The sequence below is a fragment of the Zosterops lateralis genome, assembly GCF_965231275.1.
Source record: "Zosterops lateralis genome assembly, chromosome: 30".
Lineage (NCBI taxonomy): Eukaryota > Metazoa > Chordata > Aves > Passeriformes > Zosteropidae > Zosterops > Zosterops lateralis.
Window position 1 is genome coordinate 6,125,554 of NC_139790.1, and position 20,673 is coordinate 6,146,226.

The window sequence follows — 20,673 nt, forward strand, 5'->3', positions numbered from 1 at the left end:
GGCATACTGGATGTTGTTTTGCTGTCTGCTCAGGGTGCCCCAAGTGCGCTGCCCTTGCTGGGGAGGGGCTGGTGGCCACAGTCTCTGCCCAGTGGTGTGTCAGCCATGGCTGACTCCGCTCCCATCCCCTGGGAAAGCATTGGATGTGTTGATGAGCTGCTCCTTGTCCTTTCTGGGGTGCTGAAAGCTCATGGGGAGGACAGCTGTGCCCTTTCCTGGTGATGCCTTCTCGCCATCCCTGATGACCGCTGTGGCTTCCCCTCTCCCAGGTGATGTCCATCCTCCTGCATGGAGATGCTGCATTTGCAGGGCAGGGCATTGTGTACGAGACATTTCACCTGAGCGACCTTCCCTCCTACACCACCCACGGCACTGTCCATGTTGTGGTCAACAACCAGGTGAGCAGCAAATACCCTGTGCTTGTGGGTCCGTAGCAGAGCTGTCTCTGCAGGCTCTGGGGCAGGGAATAGCTGGAACCAGCCGCAGCTGTTTCCCTGCCAGTGTTCCTGGCAGGATCCCTAACCTGGGGTCAGCAAGGGGTACTTCTCATGCAGCTGCTCAACAGCAGCAGCTTTTGAGCCCAGTCTGGTGCAGAGGTGATACAACCTGATGCTCAGCGTGTGAGGTCTGACAGGGCTGATCTTACCTGCCGCCACAGAAACTGGAGGCGGTTCACTGGGACTAGCCTGTCCCCACAGCTGCAGCAGGTACCAGAATGTGCCACTGTGTCTAGATACAGGAGACAAGCAGGTTGTGTATCCGCAGCCCAGCTGCAGCAGCTGAGCTGCTCTTGGAGCTGTGTGGACAGTTTCCTGGGACAGCAAAGTGCAGCCTGCCTCACGGAGCCAGCTGTGACATCAGTGTCCAAAGGAGGAGCTGCATAGCAAAGCTGTATCCCAAATCCAATTGGTAACACTGTGCTCATCCTGTTTCCCCTCCCTTGCTACAGATTGGCTTCACAACAGACCCGCGGATGGCTCGCTCCTCCCCATACCCAACTGATGTAGCCCGTGTGGTCAATGCGCCAATCTTCCATGTCAATGCAGACGACCCTGAGGCCGTTGTCTATGTGTGCAATGTGGCAGCAGAATGGCGAAGCACCTTCCACAAGGATGTGGTGGTGGATTTGGTAAGGAATGTTGCACAAGACTCTGAAGCTGAGACTCTGTCAGGGCTATGCTTGGGTCCCTCCTAGGCTGTTTGGAACCCTCCCTCACATGACCTAGGTAGCTCCCAAGTGCTTTTGGAATGGTAGGTCACAGGCAGCTGCATTCAAAGGCTCTTTCCTTTCCTGACAGGTTTGTTACAGGCGCAACGGGCACAATGAGATGGATGAACCTATGTTCACGCAACCTCTGATGTACAAACAGATCCGGAAACAGAAGCCAGTGTTGCAGAAATATGCAGAGCTGCTGATTTCCCAGGGGGTGGTAAATCAGCCAGAGTATGAGGTACCATCTGTGGAGCCTAAAAGAAAAACTGCTGGTGGCATTTTCAGGGAAAACTATTGATGTAGTTCAGACCTGAGTGTGAACCATATGAAGCCTACATGGGCCTACAGGCACCATATTAGTGCTTGTAACCTGAAGGTGGCAGAGGTGTGCTGGGGTTGGGTGCATGCTGCAGACCTGGCAGCGATGGAGTTCGGAGCCAAGGCTTGTCCTTGAACTGTGCCAGCTCTGAAAAGTGCAAGAACATCTAGTTCAAGAATCACTCTCTGATCATGTGGAACAGGCTATGCAGCTCTGGGCCACTGCAGCACAAGGGAGGTCCCAGTGCTCAGAACTGCTGTGGCCACAGGTGTCTAGGGCAGATCCTATCCCAGTTCTGCTGCTTGGGCAGCTTGCGAATGCACAGGTTCCACCAGCCCTGCTTGCCCTGGCACCACCTTTCAGCATCAGTAGAGTTGAACACAAGATGTCAGCTCTGAGCATAGCAGAGCTATGCCTTGGGGTACATGAGTCCCAGCTGTAGCTGTGCTCCCTGAGGCTGAACTGCAGAGTTTTGGGACTTCCTGCTTTGAGGATCACCTCTGTCCTCCAGCACCCTTGCAAGCTTACACCAAGGTCCTTAGGCTCAAGACCCTTGTTTGAAGATCCCCTGGTAATGTTTTTCTGCCTCCTGGTTCTGCATTTCAGGAGGAAATTGCCAAGTATGATAAGATTTGTGAGGAGGCCCATGCCAGATCCAAGGATGAGAAGATCTTGCACATCAAGCACTGGCTGGACTCACCTTGGCCAGGTAGGGCACTAGTAGCGATTTGGAGACCATAGCAAAGCACATGGCCTCCCTAGAGCCATGGCAGAGATTTTTCTAGTAAACCACCCCACTGGGGAGGTTAGTGGTACTCTTCCTGTTTCTGGTGTCCTCACCTTTGCTTGAGGGTGCCCGTGACCTGAGGTCTTCACATGGATCTGGCACATCTCCTGCAGCATGGTGTTTCTCCTCCTCTGACAGGTTTCTTCACTTTGGATGGGCAGCCCCGGAGCATGACCTGCCCTTCCACTGGCCTCAATGAAGAGGACCTGACACACATTGGTCAAGTGGCCAGCTCGGTGCCAGTGGAGGATTTCACTATCCATGGAGGTAGGAGCTTGTGAAAGCTGTGCCAGACTGGGCATTTGTTGCAAAGAGATGTGAGATAGGGCTGGTATGTGGCCTGGAAGGAAGGGACGTTATGGACTGCTTCAATATATGTGGGCAGCAGGTCAGGGGTGGGGATCCTCCTTGTGTGCTGCATTCTTGAGACCCTGCCTGGAGTACATGCCCAGCTCTGGGGGCCCCAGAACAAGCAAAACCTGGACCTGTTAGAGCAGGTCAAAAGGAGGCATTGAAAATTATACCAGTGCTGGAGCCTCTGTGCAGGAACTCTGAGAGAGCTGAATGTGTTTAGCTTGGAGGAAAGAAGGATCCAGGGAGACCTTAGAGACCCTTCCAGTGTCTAAAGGAGCTTTCAGAAAAATGGAGAGGCACTTTTCACCAGGGCACAGAGTCACAAGACAAGGGGGAATGGTTTCCCACTGCCAGAGTGCAGTGTTAGATGGGATATTGGGAAGGAATTCTTCCCTGTGAAGGTGGTAAGGCCCTGGCACAGGTTTCCCAGAAAAGTTGTGGCTGCCCTGGAAGTGTTCAAGGGCAGATTGGACAGGGCTTGGAGCAACCTGTTCTACTGGAAGGTGTCCCTTCTAGTGCAAGAAACCCCTGTGACAGAGGTTGGGCTGGATGATCTTTAAAGTTCCTTCTCACCCAGACTCTATGAGAACTTGTTCACAAGGGAGCTGTGGGTAAGGGAAGTGAACCAAGGAATAGCTCTTCTTTGGAGCTGATCCTTCTCTGCAGTCCTGATTCCTCATCCATGGTTCATCCCTCCAGAAGAGGTGAATCCATTCCTCTGCCCATGGCACTTGCAGTCTGTCAGTCTGTGGGCTGGTTGTGGAACAAACCTGGTGTCACTGGAGCTCTGTTCCATACTGGCTATGAACTGGCTCCTGTCCTGGCAGGTTTGAGCCGTATTCTGAAAACTCGTGGGGAGATGGTGAAGAACCGAACAGTTGACTGGGCTCTGGCAGAGTACATGGCATTTGGCTCCCTGCTCAAAGAGGGCATCCACATCCGCCTGAGTGGCCAGGACGTTGAGAGGGGTACATTTAGGTAAAGCCCTGCTTTTGGAAGCTTTAAAGGCAATTCCAGCCCTTCTGGAAGCGATCCAAAGGCTGATGATGAAGTTACTCTTCTCTCTTTTCCAGCCATCGCCACCACGTTCTGCATGATCAGAATGTGGACAAGAGGATCTGCATCCCCATGAACCACCTCTGGCCCAACCAGGCTCCGTACACTGTCTGCAACAGCTCCCTGTCAGAGTACGGTGTCTTGGGTGAGTGAGTAGGTCTTTGCTCACTGCCCAGAGTGAGGCCACTCTGGAAGGGTAACCCAACCTTCTAACTGCTTTTCCATTCCACAGGATTCGAGCTGGGCTTTGCCATGGCCAGTCCCAATGCCCTGGTGCTTTGGGAAGCCCAGTTTGGGGATTTCCACAACACTGCTCAATGCATCATTGACCAGTTCATCTGTCCCGGGCAGGCCAAGTGGGTCAGGCAGAATGGCATTGTCCTGCTGCTTCCCCACGGCATGGAGGGCATGGTAAGGACTCCCCTGGCTCACCCTGGAGGCAGAACCCTGGACAGTAGTGGCACATACAGAGCACTGCTCGTGACATGGCAGTGCCTGACATCAGCTTCTCATGCTTGCCTTGGCCTGCAATGACCATGCCCCTTCTTGGTCCCCGTAGGGTCCCGAGCACTCCTCTGCTCGCCCGGAGCGATTCCTGCAGATGTGCAATGATGATCCTGATGTCTTCCCTGTGAGTGGCGGCCCTTGTGGTCTGGTGCTCAGCCTGGCCCTCCTGTGCCCTGAATTGGGCTGGGTGGAGGGCAGCAACACCCATGTGGGCTTAGCACAGTGGGAGCCAATGGCAGGAGGCATGGCATGCCTTGGTCTCATGCTGCCCGGAGGGTTTGGGGAAAGGGCCTGAACCTGGTGCCCAGGCTGGACCTCCATGGAACCTCTGGCTGTGGCATAGTCTGAGGCAGAGGTGGCCCTGAAAGTGGCATGAGAGGGGGTTGCTGGCCACCCCCATGGCCAGACCAAGGTGGAGGGCACAGCCCTGGAGCCTCTCACAGGTCTCTGTGTGCTCCCCTCTGTGTGAGGGAGGGAAGGAAAGGGAGGGAGGGCGGGTGGGCGGGCCAGTTGGGGACCACTCCTCTTCCTGCTGCTGGAGCTGCAAGGCCAAGAGGTACCTTGTGTTTGCTGAAATCCTCTTAACCTGTGCTGGCCGAGGCAGAAGCTGGATGACTTTGATGTGCGTCAACTCTATGAATGTAACTGGATCGTTGTGAACTGCTCCACTCCAGCCAACTTCTTCCACGTCCTCCGGCGCCAGATCCTCCTGCCCTTCCGCAAACCAGTAAGCGCCAGCAGCTCTGTGCCCAGCTTGGTACCCAAGGCAGGATGCTGAATCCCTGCTGGACTGGGTTAGGGCTGGGGTTAGCTTCTTCCTGCACCTCAGACATGGGCAGTTGGCCTCTGCCTGACCAAGGACCTCATGGTGCTCAGGACTGGCTTGGCACTTGATGTGCAGCTGATGGCTCATGTGGGCTGCAGGGACTGTGATCCTGTTCCCAAACTCCACAGGGAGGTCAGGGCTGTTGGAGCAAACAGACACTGCTACATAACCTAATTCAGCCACTTCTAGTCAGCTCCAGCCATAGGACATGAAAGTCCCTGGTGGCCCCTCCACCTCTTCCCCAGGGGACGGACATCCTGACTGGGATGGTTGGTGCTGTTGGGAATGGGTGCCCAATCCAGCAGAGCACTGCAGCTGAGTGAGAAGCAAATCTGCCTGGCCAGTTGTGCCCTTGCTTAGGCAGGATGGGCAGGGGAGGGCAGGCAGTCTGCTCCAGCACTGGCTTGCAGGGAGGTGTTTCTGGCAGGGCTGACCACCTTGCTCTGCTTCTTATCCCCCACTCTAGCTGATAATCTTCACTCCAAAGTCGCTGCTGCGCCACCCCGAAGCCCGCTCCAGCTTCGATGACATGCTGCCAGGTACAAGTAGCACAGAGCTGCCTGTGTTCCCCCGTGCCACTCTGCAGGGTGAAGGGCAGGAACCTATGGCCTTGGTTAAAGTCTGCCTGGCAGCAGCCTCCCCATGCTGCAAAGTGGCTAAGTGAGGCCAGGGCCTTCTCTTTGGCACAGGGGAGCCCCTCCCGCATTAGGGCCAAGCCTGGCACCCTCGGGAGACTTGGCTCAGTGGTATTTCCTCCATCAGCAGCCACTTGGCACTGGGATTTGGCTGCCCCAAGTGGCACGGGAGTTAGTAGTGGGAGTTACGCCTGTACCTGGGTCAACTGACTCTGCCTGAGAGTCCTGACTCTGCTTCTCAGGGTCCCGGAACGGGCTAGGATGGGATGTGGGTACAATGGCTGCTGGCACAGTGCTGTGAACTGCTGTGGCTCAGGGTGCCATTCTCTTCCTTGGCAGGCACCCACTTCCTCCGTGTCATCCCTGACAGTGGCCCTGCGGCCCAGAACCCCGAGCAGGTGAAGCGGGTCCTGTTCTGCACTGGCAAAGTGTACTATGACCTGACTCGTGAGCGCAAGGCCCGGCAGATGGAGGCTGATGTGGCGATCACCAGGGTGGAGCAGGTGAGCAGGGTCCTGCTACTGCCATGCCTGCAGGCTGGGGGTTCTGCAGCCCCTGAGACGCTCCCCATATCTCCTGTGTGACACCACTCTATGTCCCCCCACAGCTCTCCCCGTTCCCCTTTGACCTTCTCCAGCGGGAAGCCCAGAAATACCCAGCTGCTGAGCTGGTGTGGTGCCAGGAGGAGCACAAGAACCAGGGCTATTATGACTATGTCAAACCCCGGCTTCGCACCACCATCAACCGCGCAAAGCCCGTCTGGTAAGGATGCAGGGGCTGGCTGTGAGGCTGGGAGGGAATTGGTTGGTACAGACCTTTCTCACGGCCCACCTTCTCCCTGGCAGGTATGCAGGGCGGGAGCCTGCAGCTGCCCCTGCCACTGGCAATAAGAAAACCCACCTGACAGAGTTGCAGCGGCTCCTTGACACAGCCTTCAACCTCGATGCCTTCAAGGACCTGGCCTGAGCACCAGCACGGCACAGCATGCTCCTCCACCTGTCTGTCTGTCTGTCTCTTTGTCCTTCGCTTGCCTCCTCCCTCAACTACAGATCTTGTCAACCCCACAACTGGTGCCTGGAGTCCTTGTCTGCCTCATGCCAGGGTGGTACTGGTGCAGCTGCCCTTGGGACCATGAGGGTCTCGGGGCTGCCTGCTGCCATAGTGGGTAAAACCCATGGCCCCCCAGACCCCTGCAATGACTGGTCCTTGGGGCTCTTGTCTGGGTGAAGAGCCAGAGGGGCTGGTCCCCTGAGTTCTTCTATGGGGGTGTCCAGTGCAATGAGTCAGGTTCTTTGCAGTTCCTTTCAGACTTGCCCCCTGTGCAGCCGCTGCCTCTTGGAGGAGAGAGATAGGGTATCTGCATGTCCTGAGGCAGGTGTGAGTGGTGTGCCCTTGTCTCAGTTTTACCTGTCCTTGGGGAGCACGTTTTTCCCTTCTGCGTTTGCACCATCCTCCCCTGAGCCCTCGCAGGAACAGGGCTGGTGCTGGGTGGCAAATCCTCTCATTGGAGGTCCTGAGTAGGGGGCGAGGGAGGTGATGTCCCGAATGGGGCTCGTTGTTGGCATCTTCAGGGCCCACCTAGTCCTCCCATGGGAGGTCCTTGTGGGGTGGGAGTGATGTGGGCAACTCCGGATGGGACTTGCTCTCCGTGTCCCCAGAACCCACCGCGGCTTTTCGATGCGACGGAGGTCTTTCAGCTACAGGCGGCAGTTCAGGGGTATGCAGTTCAGGGGTATGCGTGCCACACCCCCTCGCATACCCGTGGCTGTGCTGTCACACACTGGGTCGCACATGGTGTCACCGCACACCAGCCGGGCAGCTCGCGCGGGTCCGCGTCCCTGCGCGCAGTCCGTTCACACGCGCACACACGTGCAAGGTGCCATATGCACGCGCGTCTCGCGGTCCCGCCGCTGCGGTGGCAGCGCCCATCATGTTGCCACACGTGTGTTGTGTTGCTCCTGGCGCCCCGCACACGGAGGTGCGCATTCCTCTCCTCCCCTCACCCGCGGTCCCCGCCGCCCCCAGCCCTGAGCCTTCTTCGGCGCTCAGCTACCCGCGCCTGGCGGGGCGGGGGCGGGGCCTGCATACTGACGAGAGCGCGGCCCATTGTGCGCGGCGGCGGCGGCCCGGCCCCGCCCCCCGCGGAGCTGCGGCCGCGCGCGGCTGAAGATCCCGCGCAGCCTTCGCGCAGCCGCGCGCGCCCCGCGCAGCCAGGGCCATCTTGGGCCGCCGCCGCGGTGAGAGCGGGAGCGCCGGGCGGGGGGATGAGGAGGAAGACGGGCGGGGCTGGCGGTGCCCCCGCGGGCCTCCCCCGCCGTGCTGGGGGTGGTGGGGGCGGTTGCCATGGCAATGGGGGGCCGGCCCCGGGGCCCGTCCCTGCGGTGCCGCTGGGGAAGGAGCTGAGGGGGCTGTCACCGCTAGCGAGGGGCGCCGGGGGCCGGTGGCTCCGTGGTGGCAGCTCCCAGGAGCTGGGGCAGGCCCGCCGCAGGTGTTCCCCTCTCCGTGTTTTTCCTCGCGGCGACCCCATCTCCGCCGCCCTCCCGCGGCGCCGGGAGGAACCGAAAGCTCTGGTGACCCCGCGGGCCCCCGCTGCTGGGCCCGGCTGGAAATACCCCGGGCAGTGGGGTGAAATGCCATGCCGGGCGGGGGGCCGCATCCCTTCCCCGGGAAGTCCCCGGGGAGGTCTGACTCCGCGGTGGCCGGCGGGGGGCGGGGGGGCGGGGGCGGCCCGGAGCGGGGGCGGTGCGTGCCGGACGGCGCCTCATGCCAGCCGCGGGCCGGACGCCAAGTCTCCGCCGCGGAGGCTGGGGGATCTCGAAGCTTATGGGGCTGCCCCCCACTCCGCCCCGGCCTCTCCGTGGGCGGCCGCCCCTCACCCGCTGCTCCACTGCTTCCCGCAGCCCCGGTGACAGACGGTGCCGCCGTCCCGCAGTGCCCGCCGCGGCCTCGGAAGACCCAGCCCACACCCGCTGATGAGCTCCATGAACCCCATGAAACCCTCGCTGCCGCCTGCGCCCCACGGGTGGGCGCCGGGGCAGCGTCCCTCCATCCACCCATACATCCATCACCCCATCCATCCCTCCATCCTTCCCTCCATGCATCCATCCTCTTGTCTGTCCCTCCATCCCTTCCATGCTTCATCTTTGCATTTCCTCAATCCCTGCATCCCCCAGTCTTCTCTGTCCCTCCATTCCTCTGTCCTTCATCTTCATTAATTTGTTTTTCTTTCTAGTGATGGTTCATTTGCATACGAGGCTGTTCCTTGGCAACCAAGCACCAATCAGCCACCGGGATCCCTCTCTGTGGTAACCACTGTCTGGGGTGTCAGCAACCCCTCCCAGAGCCAGGTACCTGCAGCACCCCCGCCCTAGAGACTCCTTGCACCTGAATGCCACTGCCCCTTCCTGACCCACTGCCTCCCACTGCACCTTCCAGGTTTTTGGCAGCCCCATGGGCCCTGGGGGGAGCAGCTCCAGCACCCCGCTGCTGCCTGGCATGGCAGGCACCGGCTCAGGCATGAGCTCACCGCCATTCCTGCCACAGCAGCCCTTTGCTGAGGGGGCACCAGGGAAGGGGTATGTGCAACCAAGTGTCTATGGCCGCAATGCCTACCCCAGTGGGCCGGGCTTCCCTGCCAGGTAAGGCCAGTCCTGTGCTTCATGGCCTGGCATGTGCCCTGCTGCAGGGCCACTGTATGCCCCTTCCTGCTTCTCTGTTCTCCAGCTATAATGGTGGCCCGAGTGGCCCTGGAGGGATGGGGCTCCCCTCGCATGCCAGCCGGGCCACTGCTGATTTCACCCAGGCAGCAGCTGCTGCTGCTGTGGCCGCGGCTGCTGCCACAGCCACAGCCACAGCCACAGCGACAGTGGCAGCACTGCAGGAGAAACAGAGTCAGGAGCTGAGCCAGTATGGTGCGGTAAGAGCCTCGCTGTGGCAGAACTGGGGAGCTAACTACTCCCTGCTCTGCCGTGACTCCTCTTTTCGTTGCTGCAGATGAGCACAGGGCAGTCTTTCAGCAGCCCGTTCCTGCCCCATGCTGGGCCTCGTGGCCCCAACAGTGTGAGCCCAGCTGGCATGGCAGGTGTTGTGACCCCCTCTGGTGTCTCTCCCGTGAGCATGAGCCCAGTGCGGGCACCTGGTACTGGCCCCCTCTATGGTGGGCAGCGGGTACCTCAGCACACCTACCCTGGCCCTCCCCAGAGCCAGCAGCTGCCCCGCCAGGGCCTCAAGCGGGCATACTCCAATGAGGTGAGTGCCGTGTTGGTGAAGACTGTGGCATATTGTGGCCCCCTTTCCCACTGGTACTGACTCCCTGGCCTTACAGGGGTACCCAGCACAGCAGTACCTCCAGGGCGGGCAATATGCTGCATCTGGTGCCCAGTATGCCCCCAGCGCCCCCCAGTCCTCTGCTCCGTCCCCCTCATTCCCTGGCCATAGGCTGCAGCAGAGCGTGGGGCAGTACCTCTCCACTTCAGGCAGTGCTGGACCCTATTACAAGGTACCACAGGGGGAACGGTGGGCAAGGGGTGGAAGTCCGGGTGTCCACCATCCCCCAGTTCCAGCCCCTGGAGACCCTCCTCCTCCCATAGCCAGCTGACCAGTTCAACGGGCAGAGCACCAGCTTCAGTACCTACAGCCAAGCAGCCATCAGCGGGGTGAGTCTGGCAATGGGTGAGGTGGGGGCTGTGCTGGCCTGGGTGGACGCTGAGGGCACATGCTGCCTCTACAGCCAGGCCGGTCGCTGCCGGGGTACCCCAGCTCACCACTGGCCGGGAACCCCACGCCGCCCATGACGCCAGGCAGTGGCATCCCCGCCTATGCATCCCCTGGTCAGGATGTCAAGTCACCCTTCCTGGCAGACATGAAGCCCAGCGTTGCCCCCATGCACCCATCCCCTTCGGGTAGGTGTCCCTGGTGCAGATGAGGGGGGTACTTCAAAGAGATCACCCCCGTGCTTTAAGCAGCATGGTGTGGGCCTCACTTCTGGCAAGCTCTGTGGCCTTTGCCCCTTTAAATGAAGGGTGTGAGGACCTTCAGAGAAGGAGGAGTGACCACTGCCAGGATTTGGGGGCTGATTGAGGCAGCGGGTGGACTGCCGGTGAGGGTGGGACAGAGTAGTGGGAGGGGCTCGTTAAGAGGGTGTGACCTCAGGGGGCGGGGCCTCATGAAGAGTGCTGGTTTGGTAGGAGGCTTCTGCTTTTAGGGTGGGACCATCTGGATTGGGAGGGGCTTGGATAGGGTGTGCTTTCCTGGAGCGAGCCGGAAGAATCTTCGGTGGGATGTGCTTCCTCCATAGGGGTGGGAATGGGGTGGCCCCAGCGGTGGGGCTACTTTGGGTGGGAGGAGCTTCCTGCATGGGGCTGCGGTTTCCGGGGTGGGCAGGGCCGCGTAGTGGAGGTTGGGCTTCCTGCAAAGTGGATCGCTGTGCAGTGGGCGGGGCGCGGCTGGGGCACGGCCAGGGTGTGGCTGGGGCGCAGGGGCAAGGTGTCAGTTTCACTAATGGCGGCGTCCCGCAGGGCCGGCCCCCGGCGAGGAGTTGCGGCTGACCTTCCCAGTGCGGGACGGTGTAGTGTTGGAGCCCTTCCGCCTGCAGCACAACCTGGCTGTCAGCAACCACGTCTTCCAGCTCCGTGACTCTGTCTACAAGACCCTAATGATGAGGTGGGGGCCCTGCGCCTCCTTTTGTAGTGTCACACAGTGCTGCTTGAGGTGTGCTGTACGGCACCATGTGGTGTGGGGCTGTGCTGGGCAGCACAGCTGGGCACTGCATCGCATGGGTGTCTGTGGCCTGCTATGGCTTGCTATGGCACTGTCCTGCATCATGATGTGAAGGGTGGCTTGGCGCAGCTGTACTTGCCACAGTTCAGCGTGGTGTCGTGGTGTTCAGCATATTGTGGCACAGCGTGGTGGTTTGGGGCGTGGCTTGGCAGGGCACAGCATGACGGGACGAGGTGTGGCCTGGCACAGTGCTATGTTGTGGTACTGTTGGGGTTTGTCACAGTACCATATGACACAGCGTAACATGGAATGGTTTAGCACTGCATGGTTCTGCCTGGCTGGGAGCAGCACGGTATGGTGACATGTAGTGCAGTGGCTCGCGTGCAGACACACCCCCTGCCTACACCCTGCCTGCCCCCAGGCCTGACCTGGAGCTGCAGTTCAAGTGCTACCACCATGAGGACCGGCAGATGAACACCAACTGGCCGGCCTCCGTGCAGGTGAGCGTCAACGCCACGCCGCTCAGCATTGAGCGTGGTGACAACAAGACCTCCCACAAGCCGCTCTACTTGAAGCACGTCTGCCAGCCTGGCAGAAACACTATCCAGATCACTGTCACCGCCTGCTGCTGTGTGAGTCACCAGGAGGGTACTAGGAGAGGGAGGGTGGTGGTTGGGGCCACAGCTCAGTCGCCCATCTCTCCACAGTCCCACCTGTTCGTCCTGCAGCTGGTTCATCGGCCCTCAGTGCGCTCGGTGCTGCAGGGGCTCATCAAGAAGCGCCTGCTCCCTGCTGAGCACTGCATCACCAAAAGTGAGTACCTGGGTCCTGGGTGAGGGGTCAGGGGGATGCACCGTGGCAGGAATGCCACAGCAGGATGGGGGTGATGGTGCACTATTGCCCAGGTACCACCACGGTGCCACCCCTATCCCAGTGTTCTGGTTCTGACCTTTGGTGGCCCTTGCCCCCACCTTCCCAGTCAAGCGCAACTTCAGCAGTGGGACCATCCCAGGGACACCAGGGCCCAATGGTGAGGACGGTGTGGAGCAGACGGCCATCAAGGTGTCCCTCAAGTGTCCTATCACCTTCCGGAGGATCCAACTTCCAGCCAGAGGTCATGACTGCCGGCACATACAGGTAGGGGTGGTGATGACAGGGTGCAGGGGGCATTCCCCACCCAATATCCTGCCCCCTCCATCTCAGCTGTTGCTCTCCCCCACAGTGCTTCGACCTGGAGTCATACCTGCAGCTCAACTGTGAGAGGGGGACATGGCGGTGTCCTGTGTGCAAGTGAGTTGGGGCTGGAATTGTGCCATGCCCTGGTGTCCCTGCCTGCAGGGCATGGGTGTGTGTTTCACTACCTGTGGGGGATATATTTCCTGCTCTGGGAGAGGAGTAGTTCTTGCCTTAGAGGGAGATTCCTGTCTGGTGAGGGTTGCCTTATCTCACCCTGCCCTCACTCTGCCTGCAGTAAGACGGCTCTGCTGGAGGGGCTGGAGGTTGACCAGTACATGCTGGGCATCCTGATCTACATCCAGAAGTAAGTCCCTTCCATTCGGCTGTCCGTCTATCTGTACCTGGTCCTGTGTCAACCCTGAGGGGCTGTGCAGCCACTGCCCCCAACCTCACCTCCCCTCCACTTCTGCTGCCCCCAGTTCAGAGCATGAGGAGATCACCATTGACCCAACCTGTAGCTGGAAACCTGTCCCTATCAAGCCTGATGTCCATGTCAAGGAGGAACCGGAGGGGCCAGTGCTGAAACGATGCCGGACACTCAGTCCTGCGCACATGGTGCTGCCCAACATCATGGAGATGATTGCAGCCCTGGGGCCTGGCTCTGTGCCCTTCCCAGCATTGTCACAACCTCCAGCAGGGGCTGCCACTGACTACAGCACCCCAGGTACAGGGGGACCCATGGGGGCTAGGACCGAACCCCATTCCTGTGTGTGTGTCCCCCCCCAATTTGCCCCATTTCCTCTCACAGGTTCCAGCTTTCTTGGTCCTGGGGGCTTCCCAGAGCCTTTTGGTGCCCCTGGTGTCCCTGGCACGTCAACGCTGAGTGACTTCACACCAGGCCCTCCCTCTATCTCCTACCAGCCCAACATCCCAGGCGGCCTTCTGGCCCCTGAGAAGCCTCCTGTGCCCCCTCTGCCTGCACAGGTCAGCTGGGTTGTGTGTGAGGGGCACCCCCCAAGTCCCGATGTCTCACTGTGGAGGAGTTAGGGGGTTCCAGGGGAGGGAGGGTCTCACGGCTATGCTCTTTCCCTCTCACTCTCCAGTTTCCCCCACCGGGACGAATGGAGCTGTCCCACCCTGCAGTGCAGGTGGGGCTGCACAACACTCCCTTGGGCAGCCAGCCGGCCTCCACACTGCACTCCCGGAGCGCAGTGGCACGGCAACCCCTGGGACCCCCAGCCCACACTGCCGACCTCGTCTTCCCCCCCACACCCAGCATGGCTGCAGCGGGTGATGGCTCAGAACCTACCCTTGATGTGAGTACTTGGGTGGACAAGGGTCCTGCTGCTGGCTTGGGACCCCAGCTGCTGCAGGGGCATGGGCAGAAGCTGCGGGGAACTGATCATCACACTGTTGCCCCAGCTCCTGCCTGAGCTGACGAATCCTGATGAGCTGCTCTCCTATCTGGGGCCCCCCGACCTCCCTAGCAGCAGCAACGATGACCTTCTCTCCCTCTTCGAGAATAACTGAGTCATCCTTGCCCCCCTCCTGGGGCTAGGGGGCAGCACTATGTGCCCCTGCCCGCTGCAGAGGTGGAATCCCCCACAGCAGGGGCTTTCTCAAAGGGCTGTGATGGGACACAGGGTCTGAGCCCCCCAAGAAGCACAAGGCTGTACATAGTGTAGAAACACTACTGTTCCCTGAGACTCCCCATATTTAAAGGCAAGTGCATCACTGCAGGGCTGCCCGTGTCCCCCTATCATTGTGCAAATGCTGCTGCCCCTTACTCCGCACGAGTCTGGTGTGGGGTGCGGAGCTCAGCTCCCAATGCCCCCGCGCAGAATTGCGCTGTTATGTCCCCGATGGCTATTAAAGGATCCTTCTGCAGGGTCACGTGTCTCCCCCAATCTTTTGTCATTTCTGCTATGGGGCTGGCCCCGCGACCCTTCTTTGGCAAGCAGGGGAGATCCTCGGTTGGCGGGGGCGGGATTCAGCCGTCTTTCCGGCCAGAGCGGGGAGGGTTTGTTCCGAGTAGCGAGAGAATCCTGCCCTATCCCTGAGCAGCGGCGGCCCGGCCGGGCGGTGAACCGGACCTGTCGCGTCAATCATTAACCGAGGCTGGTCTGGCGGTGCTGTAGTCTGACGGCGGAGGAGGGGAATAGGGTATATCCCCACATCGGGAGGTAGGCTGCCAGGGCTGGGCTGCAGCTCCGGCAGCTCCAAGCCCCGCACGCCCTGTTGCCGCCGCATCCACACCGTTTCCCCGGAACCGCCCCGCACGGCGGCCCAGCGCCTCACCGACCCCCTATACCGGCCCCTCTCCCGCCCCATCCTGCCCCCCTCCCCCGCCCCATCCCGCCTCTCCTTGCTCTCCGCATAGCGCATGCGCGCCGCGCCCTGCCCAGCGCCGGACCGCGGCCCCCTCCCCGCCCGCGCTTTTTTTCCCTTCCCCCCTTTCAAACCCGGCTCCATCGATTGGTTGCCTGCCCTGCCACTCCGCCACTCCGCCAGCGGCCGTTGGCCGGCGCTGCGGAGGAGGTGGGCCCTTCTCGACCCTATATAACGGACGGCGGGGCGGTGCGCTCCTTCTGCTGCGCCGCGCCCGCCGCCCGGACGATCGTCTGCTACTCTCCTCGTGTCTCGCCATGGCCAACCCCCAAGTCTTCTTCGACATCGCTGCCAATGGCGAGCCCCTGGGTCGCGTCACCTTCGAGGTGGGCGCGGGAGGAGACTGGGGAGGGGCGGGGGGGTGCCATCGCCATTTCCTTGCCGGGCGCGCGGGGCCGTTGGGGGGCCAGCAGGCACCGCGCGTGCGCGGCGGGGCGCGTTCGTGTGGCTGCGGGGCTGCGGAGCCGCGGCGCCCCTGGCCCGGCGGGGCGAACAAAAGGGTCCCGCAGCGTCGCGCTCGAGGAGCGGCGGCGCGATGCAAGCCCAGGGCGCGCCATCGCCCACGGCAGTCTGTCCGCACCTGGTCCTGCTGGTTCCCTGTTACCGCTGGCCTCGCTACCGCCGTGTTCTTGCCGCGCCTCCGCTCCGCCCCGGGGCTGGGGGGCGCGGCAGTTCCCCCCCCACTGCAGGTCGCGGCTGTGGCTGCTTCGGCGCCATTTTATCGCAGGGCCCCCGGAGCATCGGGATGAGCAGTGTCGAACTCCTGGGCAGTGCTGTCCGAGTCTGGGGATGCTGGCGGAGAGTGCCGGCAATCCGATCGCCGTGGGATTGTCGCTGGAGAGCAAAGCATTTGTCACCCCGCTCGGGGCGCAGAGCATCCCCTGGCATAGCTGGGCCTGCTCCGGGTGCTGCGGCTGCTGCAGATTCGGGGCCGCGCTCCCGCACGGGTGGCGCATCCAGCCCAAAATCATCCTGAAGCATTGGGAGACGGCGCGCGCGCCCCGCCCAGGAAGGCTTCAGGCACATTAATGTTTAATTTAATCCAGGCTAGCGGAACGAACGCTTCTCTGCCCCACTGCTGAGACGTGCGATGCCGCAGCTGTTAGTTCAGAGCTTGCAGATAACGGTGTGAAGTGGGGAGGGATCTAGAGCTGGTGGCACGGCCAAGAAGCTGCCGCCTCGAGGGGGGCCCTGGGCTCCAAACAGTGTTTGGGGATTCCCGCGGTCTGGAGGTGCCCTTGGGGAGTGGGAGGCAGTGGCCAGTCACCAGTCCAGATTTGACAAATGTCTTTCCTGTCTTCACAGCTGTTTGCAGACAAGGTCCCGAAGACAGCAGGTTGGTAAAGCAACGTTGGCTCCACTGCAACTGCACCAAGCCCTAGTAGTATCCTGAACTCATGACAAATAAAGCTGTTCATGGTGGTGTTTTATTTCCTTTGCAGAAAACTTCCGTGCTCTAAGCACTGGTGAGAAAGGATTCGGCTACAAGGGGTCTTGCTTCCACAGAATCATTCCTGGGTTTATGTGCCAGGTGCGTGGTGGTCCTGCTGCAGAGGGTAGGTGGGTGTGTGAGGCGATCTGACACTCAGGTGGGTTTTGGAATTGAATGCTGGCAGATTTAGGGTGGGAGGTTGGTTCTGCCTCATGCCTGCACCTAGTTCCAGAGTGTTCTTCTGCACCCATGACCTGAAATGCTGTTTTTTCACAGGGTGGTGACTTTACACGCCATAATGGCACTGGAGGCAAATCCATCTATGGGGAGAAGTTCCCAGATGAGAACTTCATCCTGAAGCACACGGGCCCTGGAATCTTGTCGATGGCCAATGCTGGCCCCAACACAAATGGCTCCCAGTTCTTCATCTGCACTGCCAAGACTGAGTGGTGAGCCGTGGGCTGTGGGAGGAGGAGGAACTTGGGGATCTGCATGTGAGAGATGTCCTCTGTGGGGGGACATTGGGGACCAGCTGTGACTGGTTCTTCTCTGGCAGGCTGGATGGCAAGCATGTCGTCTTTGGCCGTGTCAAGGAGGGGATGAATGTGGTGGAGGCCATGGAGCGCTGTGGCTCCAAAGATGGCAAAACGAGCAAGAAGATCACCATCACTGACTGCGGGCAGCTCTCGTAAACCCTTCTCTCATCAACTGACCATTCCTTGTGCAGCCTGGGCACCACACCCCGCTGCAGCTCACCTGCTTCCACCCCAATCCTAATGTACTGCTGCGTTTCTACTGGGTCATGGTCCCACTGAGCTGCAGTTACCTTTGAGTCTAAATAAAACGAGTTAAAGTACATGTGCCATAGCAGTCCCTTTTTGTCCCCCAGCTTGGGGAGGGCAGGGTTTGACGCTGGTGGGTGAGGAAAAAGAAGGTGTTAAAGGGGGCAAGGAGGACCCCGGCCAGTCGGGTGTTAGGTCAGGCCCACAGCAGGATCCAGAGTGATTAGGCTGGTTGGGCACTGAGCTGATCTGTGGGGGTCCTCAGTGATTCAGCTGGGAAAGGGTTCTGTTCCTTACCCTTTGTCCTGCACTTGTAAGTATGGGAGGAGCAGTGACACAGTGACACCCATCTGGGGATGCCCTGTGGGTCTGTTTCAGCAGGTGGTATTTGGCAGAGCTGGTGTGGGCTGTCCTGGGAAGATGAGGATCCCAGTGTTTCCAGTAAGGGAGAGATGCAGTTTGAAGGTGGTTCTCTGTCACAGGTATCCCAGTGGTCCCTGTTGGGAGGTGCTGGTCTGAGCTTGGGGGTGCCCAACTCTTAAAACTACAGGTTTGCCACAGTTCCAGTTGGCAATTGGCGTGCCCAGTTCAAGGCTGGGTGCCCAGCTCCAGGGTGATTCCGGGGCTTCCAGTTTAAAGGTGCCTGAAAGGGAGTAAACTCTAGGACCCTCTGGGTCCAGCAAGGCAAGGTCTAGCCCCTTGCCCCCTTCTGCAGTGCACCTGCTAAACTCCCATCTCCTGCACCTGGAGCTGCACCACAACCCACGTGTGGGTGCGCTGCCTTGGATGAGACCCTGGTGTCAGTGAGGTGACCCCACAGTGCTGGCAGTGCAGCCCACAGGGTCTGAGGGGAAGATGAAGCTAGCAGCAGCTTCTGCCCTGTCCCGCCCCTGTCCAGGAGCCACCAGGGTTGGGTGCCAACAGCGTGAAGAGTAGAGGAGGCATGAGGGGGGCTTCTGGTGACTCACTGAAACAAGGCAAGGGAAATTTCTCTGTGAAGCACCAAGGCAGTGTATAGGAGAAGTTTGTGCAAGGCACAAAAAAGGCAGACGTGCCCTTTTCCCTGTGGAGTCTGGGGTGCTGTCCCTCCATGGCCCTGTGCCCAGTGCCTCCCTTGAACTCCTGCCTCAGCCCCACGGTGCTCTGGGCCCCTGGCCTCCCTTGGGGCCCAGGCACACCTTGAGGACTTTCTATGCAGGCTGGCCTGGAGCACAGGGAAGGCTCCCCACAGCTCCTGCTCTTCACTGGCATCTCCCTCACACTGGCAGCCCCCCCCAGGGGGAGGACACGCACCTGTTGCCACACAGCACTTCTCCACACGTGGGACAAACCTCTGGTATAGCAATGCCAGTGCTTCCTGGGAAGGGGCATGTGAATGTCATGGAGCTTTGCCTCTCCAGCAGCGAGACAAAGGGCCCATAGCAGCGAGTCATGGCCATTGGATCCATAGTCAGGCCCAGTTGTTCTGCTCTTGCATTTTCTTCATGAGACAAACAGCTCTCCATTAGATGGAGACTATAATTGCAGCTCTGAAGGGAAAGAACCTTGAGCAGCAGCATTAAATGCATGAAAACCTGAGACTGGAGGAGAGTGCTGCAAAACATATCCAGAAACTGAAGTTGTTTGGCCAAGGCCATAATGTGGGCTTCAGCTTAAGCAGACGTGAACACAGAGCAGCCTGAGGTCCTCCTCAGCCTGGGGACCCTCCTCAGCCTACCTGGCCCCCAGTCTCATCCTTGTATCAGTGTGCCTAGGAACAGTATTTCATGCCCCACAAACACAGATACTGTCCGTGCCAGTGTCCACATCTCCCACCTCACACAAGGACTGGTGAGTTCCTGGGTTTGCTGTCTTTATAACCCAGACGACTGTGCTCCTGATCTGTGTTTATCATTCTGCCTTTATTCTGAAATCACTAATTGTGCCCGGAAGCTGTCCAAGAGTGGGTTCTGTTTTTCTCGGGGCTGAAGGGCTCTGGGCTGGACCTCCAGTGCACATCTGATTGAGTTGGGCAGCTGTGGGGATTGGGTGGAGGCAGGTGTGTTAGGTGCTTAACTAAGCTGGGAGGGCCCAGTTCCTTGGTGCTCTGTGGGAGATGGACTGGTTTTCCAGGCACAGGTTCATGGCCCAGCTCTTAGAGGTGCTGGGACAAAGCAACACAGCTGTTCAGGTGCAAGGGATGGCTGCCGGTGTCAGAATTTTTTGCACCTTCTCCATCCTGCCTTGAGGAAGAAAGAATGCCTGTTGATGGCTGAGAGTCTGTCTGGTCCATATGGGTGACAGCAGGATGTTCCTCTGGAATACTGGAATGCTGAATTGCTGAACTCCCAGGACAGTTTCTCCACAGCCAATACAAGGGAGGAAGAGAGATTGTCTTAGTACTCTTGAAGCAGGTGAGCCACTTCACCATCAATGCCCCTGTCTCTCCAGATCATCACTGCCAATGAAGTGGGAAATGACAACAGTATGTTCTGTATAACATTCCTCGGATACACGCATGGATCATGTACATTGAGCTTTGTCTGGATCTGTGGGTAACTGTGCATCATAAGGCTGACCCCTTGACACATGTCTGGGGTCTTTGTTCAGCCTGATGAGAATTTATAATGAGCATTGCACCCCTGACTGGTGTGTTATGACACCTGCCTTTCTTTTCCATTCCCTCCACCTCGGAACCCCCCAATATCTCCCAGGGACTCCCTGATTCACCTGGAACTCCACAGATCTTCCAAGAACTCTCCAGGGACTCCCAAATCTATTCTGGGAACCCTTCCAAACAGCCCCTGGAACCCTTCCAAATCCAACCCAGAACACCCAATGTTCCCCACAATGCCCTTGAATGTCCCCAACCCCCCAGGGATGCCTTGGTACCCTCCAACCACCCCTCAGGAGTCCCTCAAATCCATCTTGGGACCCTCAACATCCATCAGGACTCCCCCCCTCCAACCCCTGTCACCTTCACATGTCCCCCAGATCTACCCAGGGTCCCTCCAAATCAATCCTGGAAACCCCGAATCCCCCTCACCACCCAACATCCCCTGCGACACTGCATCCCCTTCGACCCTCCAAAATCCACCCTGCACCCCCTAAAATCAACCCTGGGATCCTCACAAACAACCCCTGGGACACTCCAAATCCACTCAAGGACATCCTGACCCCTCCAATTCACCACAAGATCCCCTCCAAACACCGTCTACTCCCTGGGACTCTGACAGCCCAGCCTCCAAATGTAACCTGGAAATCTCTCTCTCAGGACTCCCCCAGACACCCACTGGAACCCTCCAAACCCCTCCAGACTGCTCTCCACCCAATCCACCCTGGAACACCAAATTCCACCCTCAGAATCCCCACAAACACTCTCTGGAACCCTCCAACCCCTTCCAGACTCCCTAAATCCACCCTAGTCCACCCCAGAGTGACTGGGAACCCCACCCTCCAGGGACCCTCCAACCCCCATTAGATGCCCCCAAATATACCTCA

At 59.4% G+C, this 20,673-nt stretch overlaps 3 protein-coding genes across 7 annotated transcripts in view; all 3 read left to right on the plus strand.

Moving 5' to 3' along the window:
- Window positions 1-6,764, plus strand: part of OGDH (oxoglutarate dehydrogenase) — a 32,771-nt gene extending 26,007 nt beyond the window's left edge. For both annotated transcript variants that reach the window (XM_083880297.1, XM_083880296.1), the window contains exons 10-23: window positions 270-398; window positions 950-1,129; window positions 1,299-1,451; window positions 2,139-2,241; window positions 2,458-2,586; window positions 3,501-3,651; window positions 3,747-3,874; window positions 3,962-4,140; window positions 4,289-4,360; window positions 4,841-4,963; window positions 5,529-5,601; window positions 6,037-6,200; window positions 6,305-6,459; window positions 6,543-6,764. In XM_083880297.1, coding sequence (XP_083736423.1) covers window positions 270-398; window positions 950-1,129; window positions 1,299-1,451; window positions 2,139-2,241; window positions 2,458-2,586; window positions 3,501-3,651; window positions 3,747-3,874; window positions 3,962-4,140; window positions 4,289-4,360; window positions 4,841-4,963; window positions 5,529-5,601; window positions 6,037-6,200; window positions 6,305-6,459; window positions 6,543-6,663 — 1,860 coding nt within the window. In that variant the 3' untranslated portion in view covers window positions 6,664-6,764. The remainder of the gene's footprint in view (window positions 1-269; window positions 399-949; window positions 1,130-1,298; window positions 1,452-2,138; window positions 2,242-2,457; window positions 2,587-3,500; window positions 3,652-3,746; window positions 3,875-3,961; window positions 4,141-4,288; window positions 4,361-4,840; window positions 4,964-5,528; window positions 5,602-6,036; window positions 6,201-6,304; window positions 6,460-6,542) is intronic.
- Window positions 6,765-7,908: 1,144 nt separating this feature from the next.
- ZMIZ2 (zinc finger MIZ-type containing 2) lies at window positions 7,909-14,509 on the plus strand. Of its 4 annotated transcripts, none has more exons than XM_083880301.1 (19): window positions 7,910-7,934; window positions 8,598-8,719; window positions 8,930-9,044; window positions 9,133-9,335; window positions 9,421-9,613; window positions 9,691-9,945; window positions 10,022-10,195; window positions 10,287-10,352; window positions 10,427-10,598; window positions 11,214-11,358; window positions 11,837-11,915; window positions 12,123-12,228; window positions 12,395-12,552; window positions 12,638-12,705; window positions 12,887-12,955; window positions 13,071-13,315; window positions 13,400-13,575; window positions 13,695-13,907; window positions 14,014-14,509. In XM_083880301.1, the coding sequence occupies exons 2-19, from the start codon at window positions 8,670-8,672 to the stop codon at window positions 14,119-14,121; spliced, it is 2,595 nt and encodes an 864-aa protein (XP_083736427.1). In that variant the 5' UTR covers window positions 7,910-7,934; window positions 8,598-8,669; the 3' UTR covers window positions 14,122-14,509. The 4 variants fall into 4 exon arrangements, with proteins under 4 accessions (XP_083736424.1, XP_083736427.1, XP_083736426.1 ...); XM_083880299.1 differs by having other exon boundaries at window positions 7,911-7,934; window positions 11,837-12,047; XM_083880298.1 differs by having other exon boundaries at window positions 7,909-7,934; window positions 11,837-12,228.
- A 656-nt stretch (window positions 14,510-15,165) lies between these two features.
- On the plus strand, window positions 15,166-17,269 carry PPIA (peptidylprolyl isomerase A). Its single transcript, XM_083880329.1, has 5 exons — window positions 15,166-15,305; window positions 16,285-16,315; window positions 16,422-16,510; window positions 16,688-16,860; window positions 16,968-17,269. The coding sequence occupies exons 1-5, from the start codon at window positions 15,237-15,239 to the stop codon at window positions 17,101-17,103; spliced, it is 498 nt and encodes a 165-aa protein (XP_083736455.1). The 5' UTR covers window positions 15,166-15,236; the 3' UTR covers window positions 17,104-17,269.
- The last annotated feature ends 3,404 nt before the right edge of the window (window positions 17,270-20,673 follow it).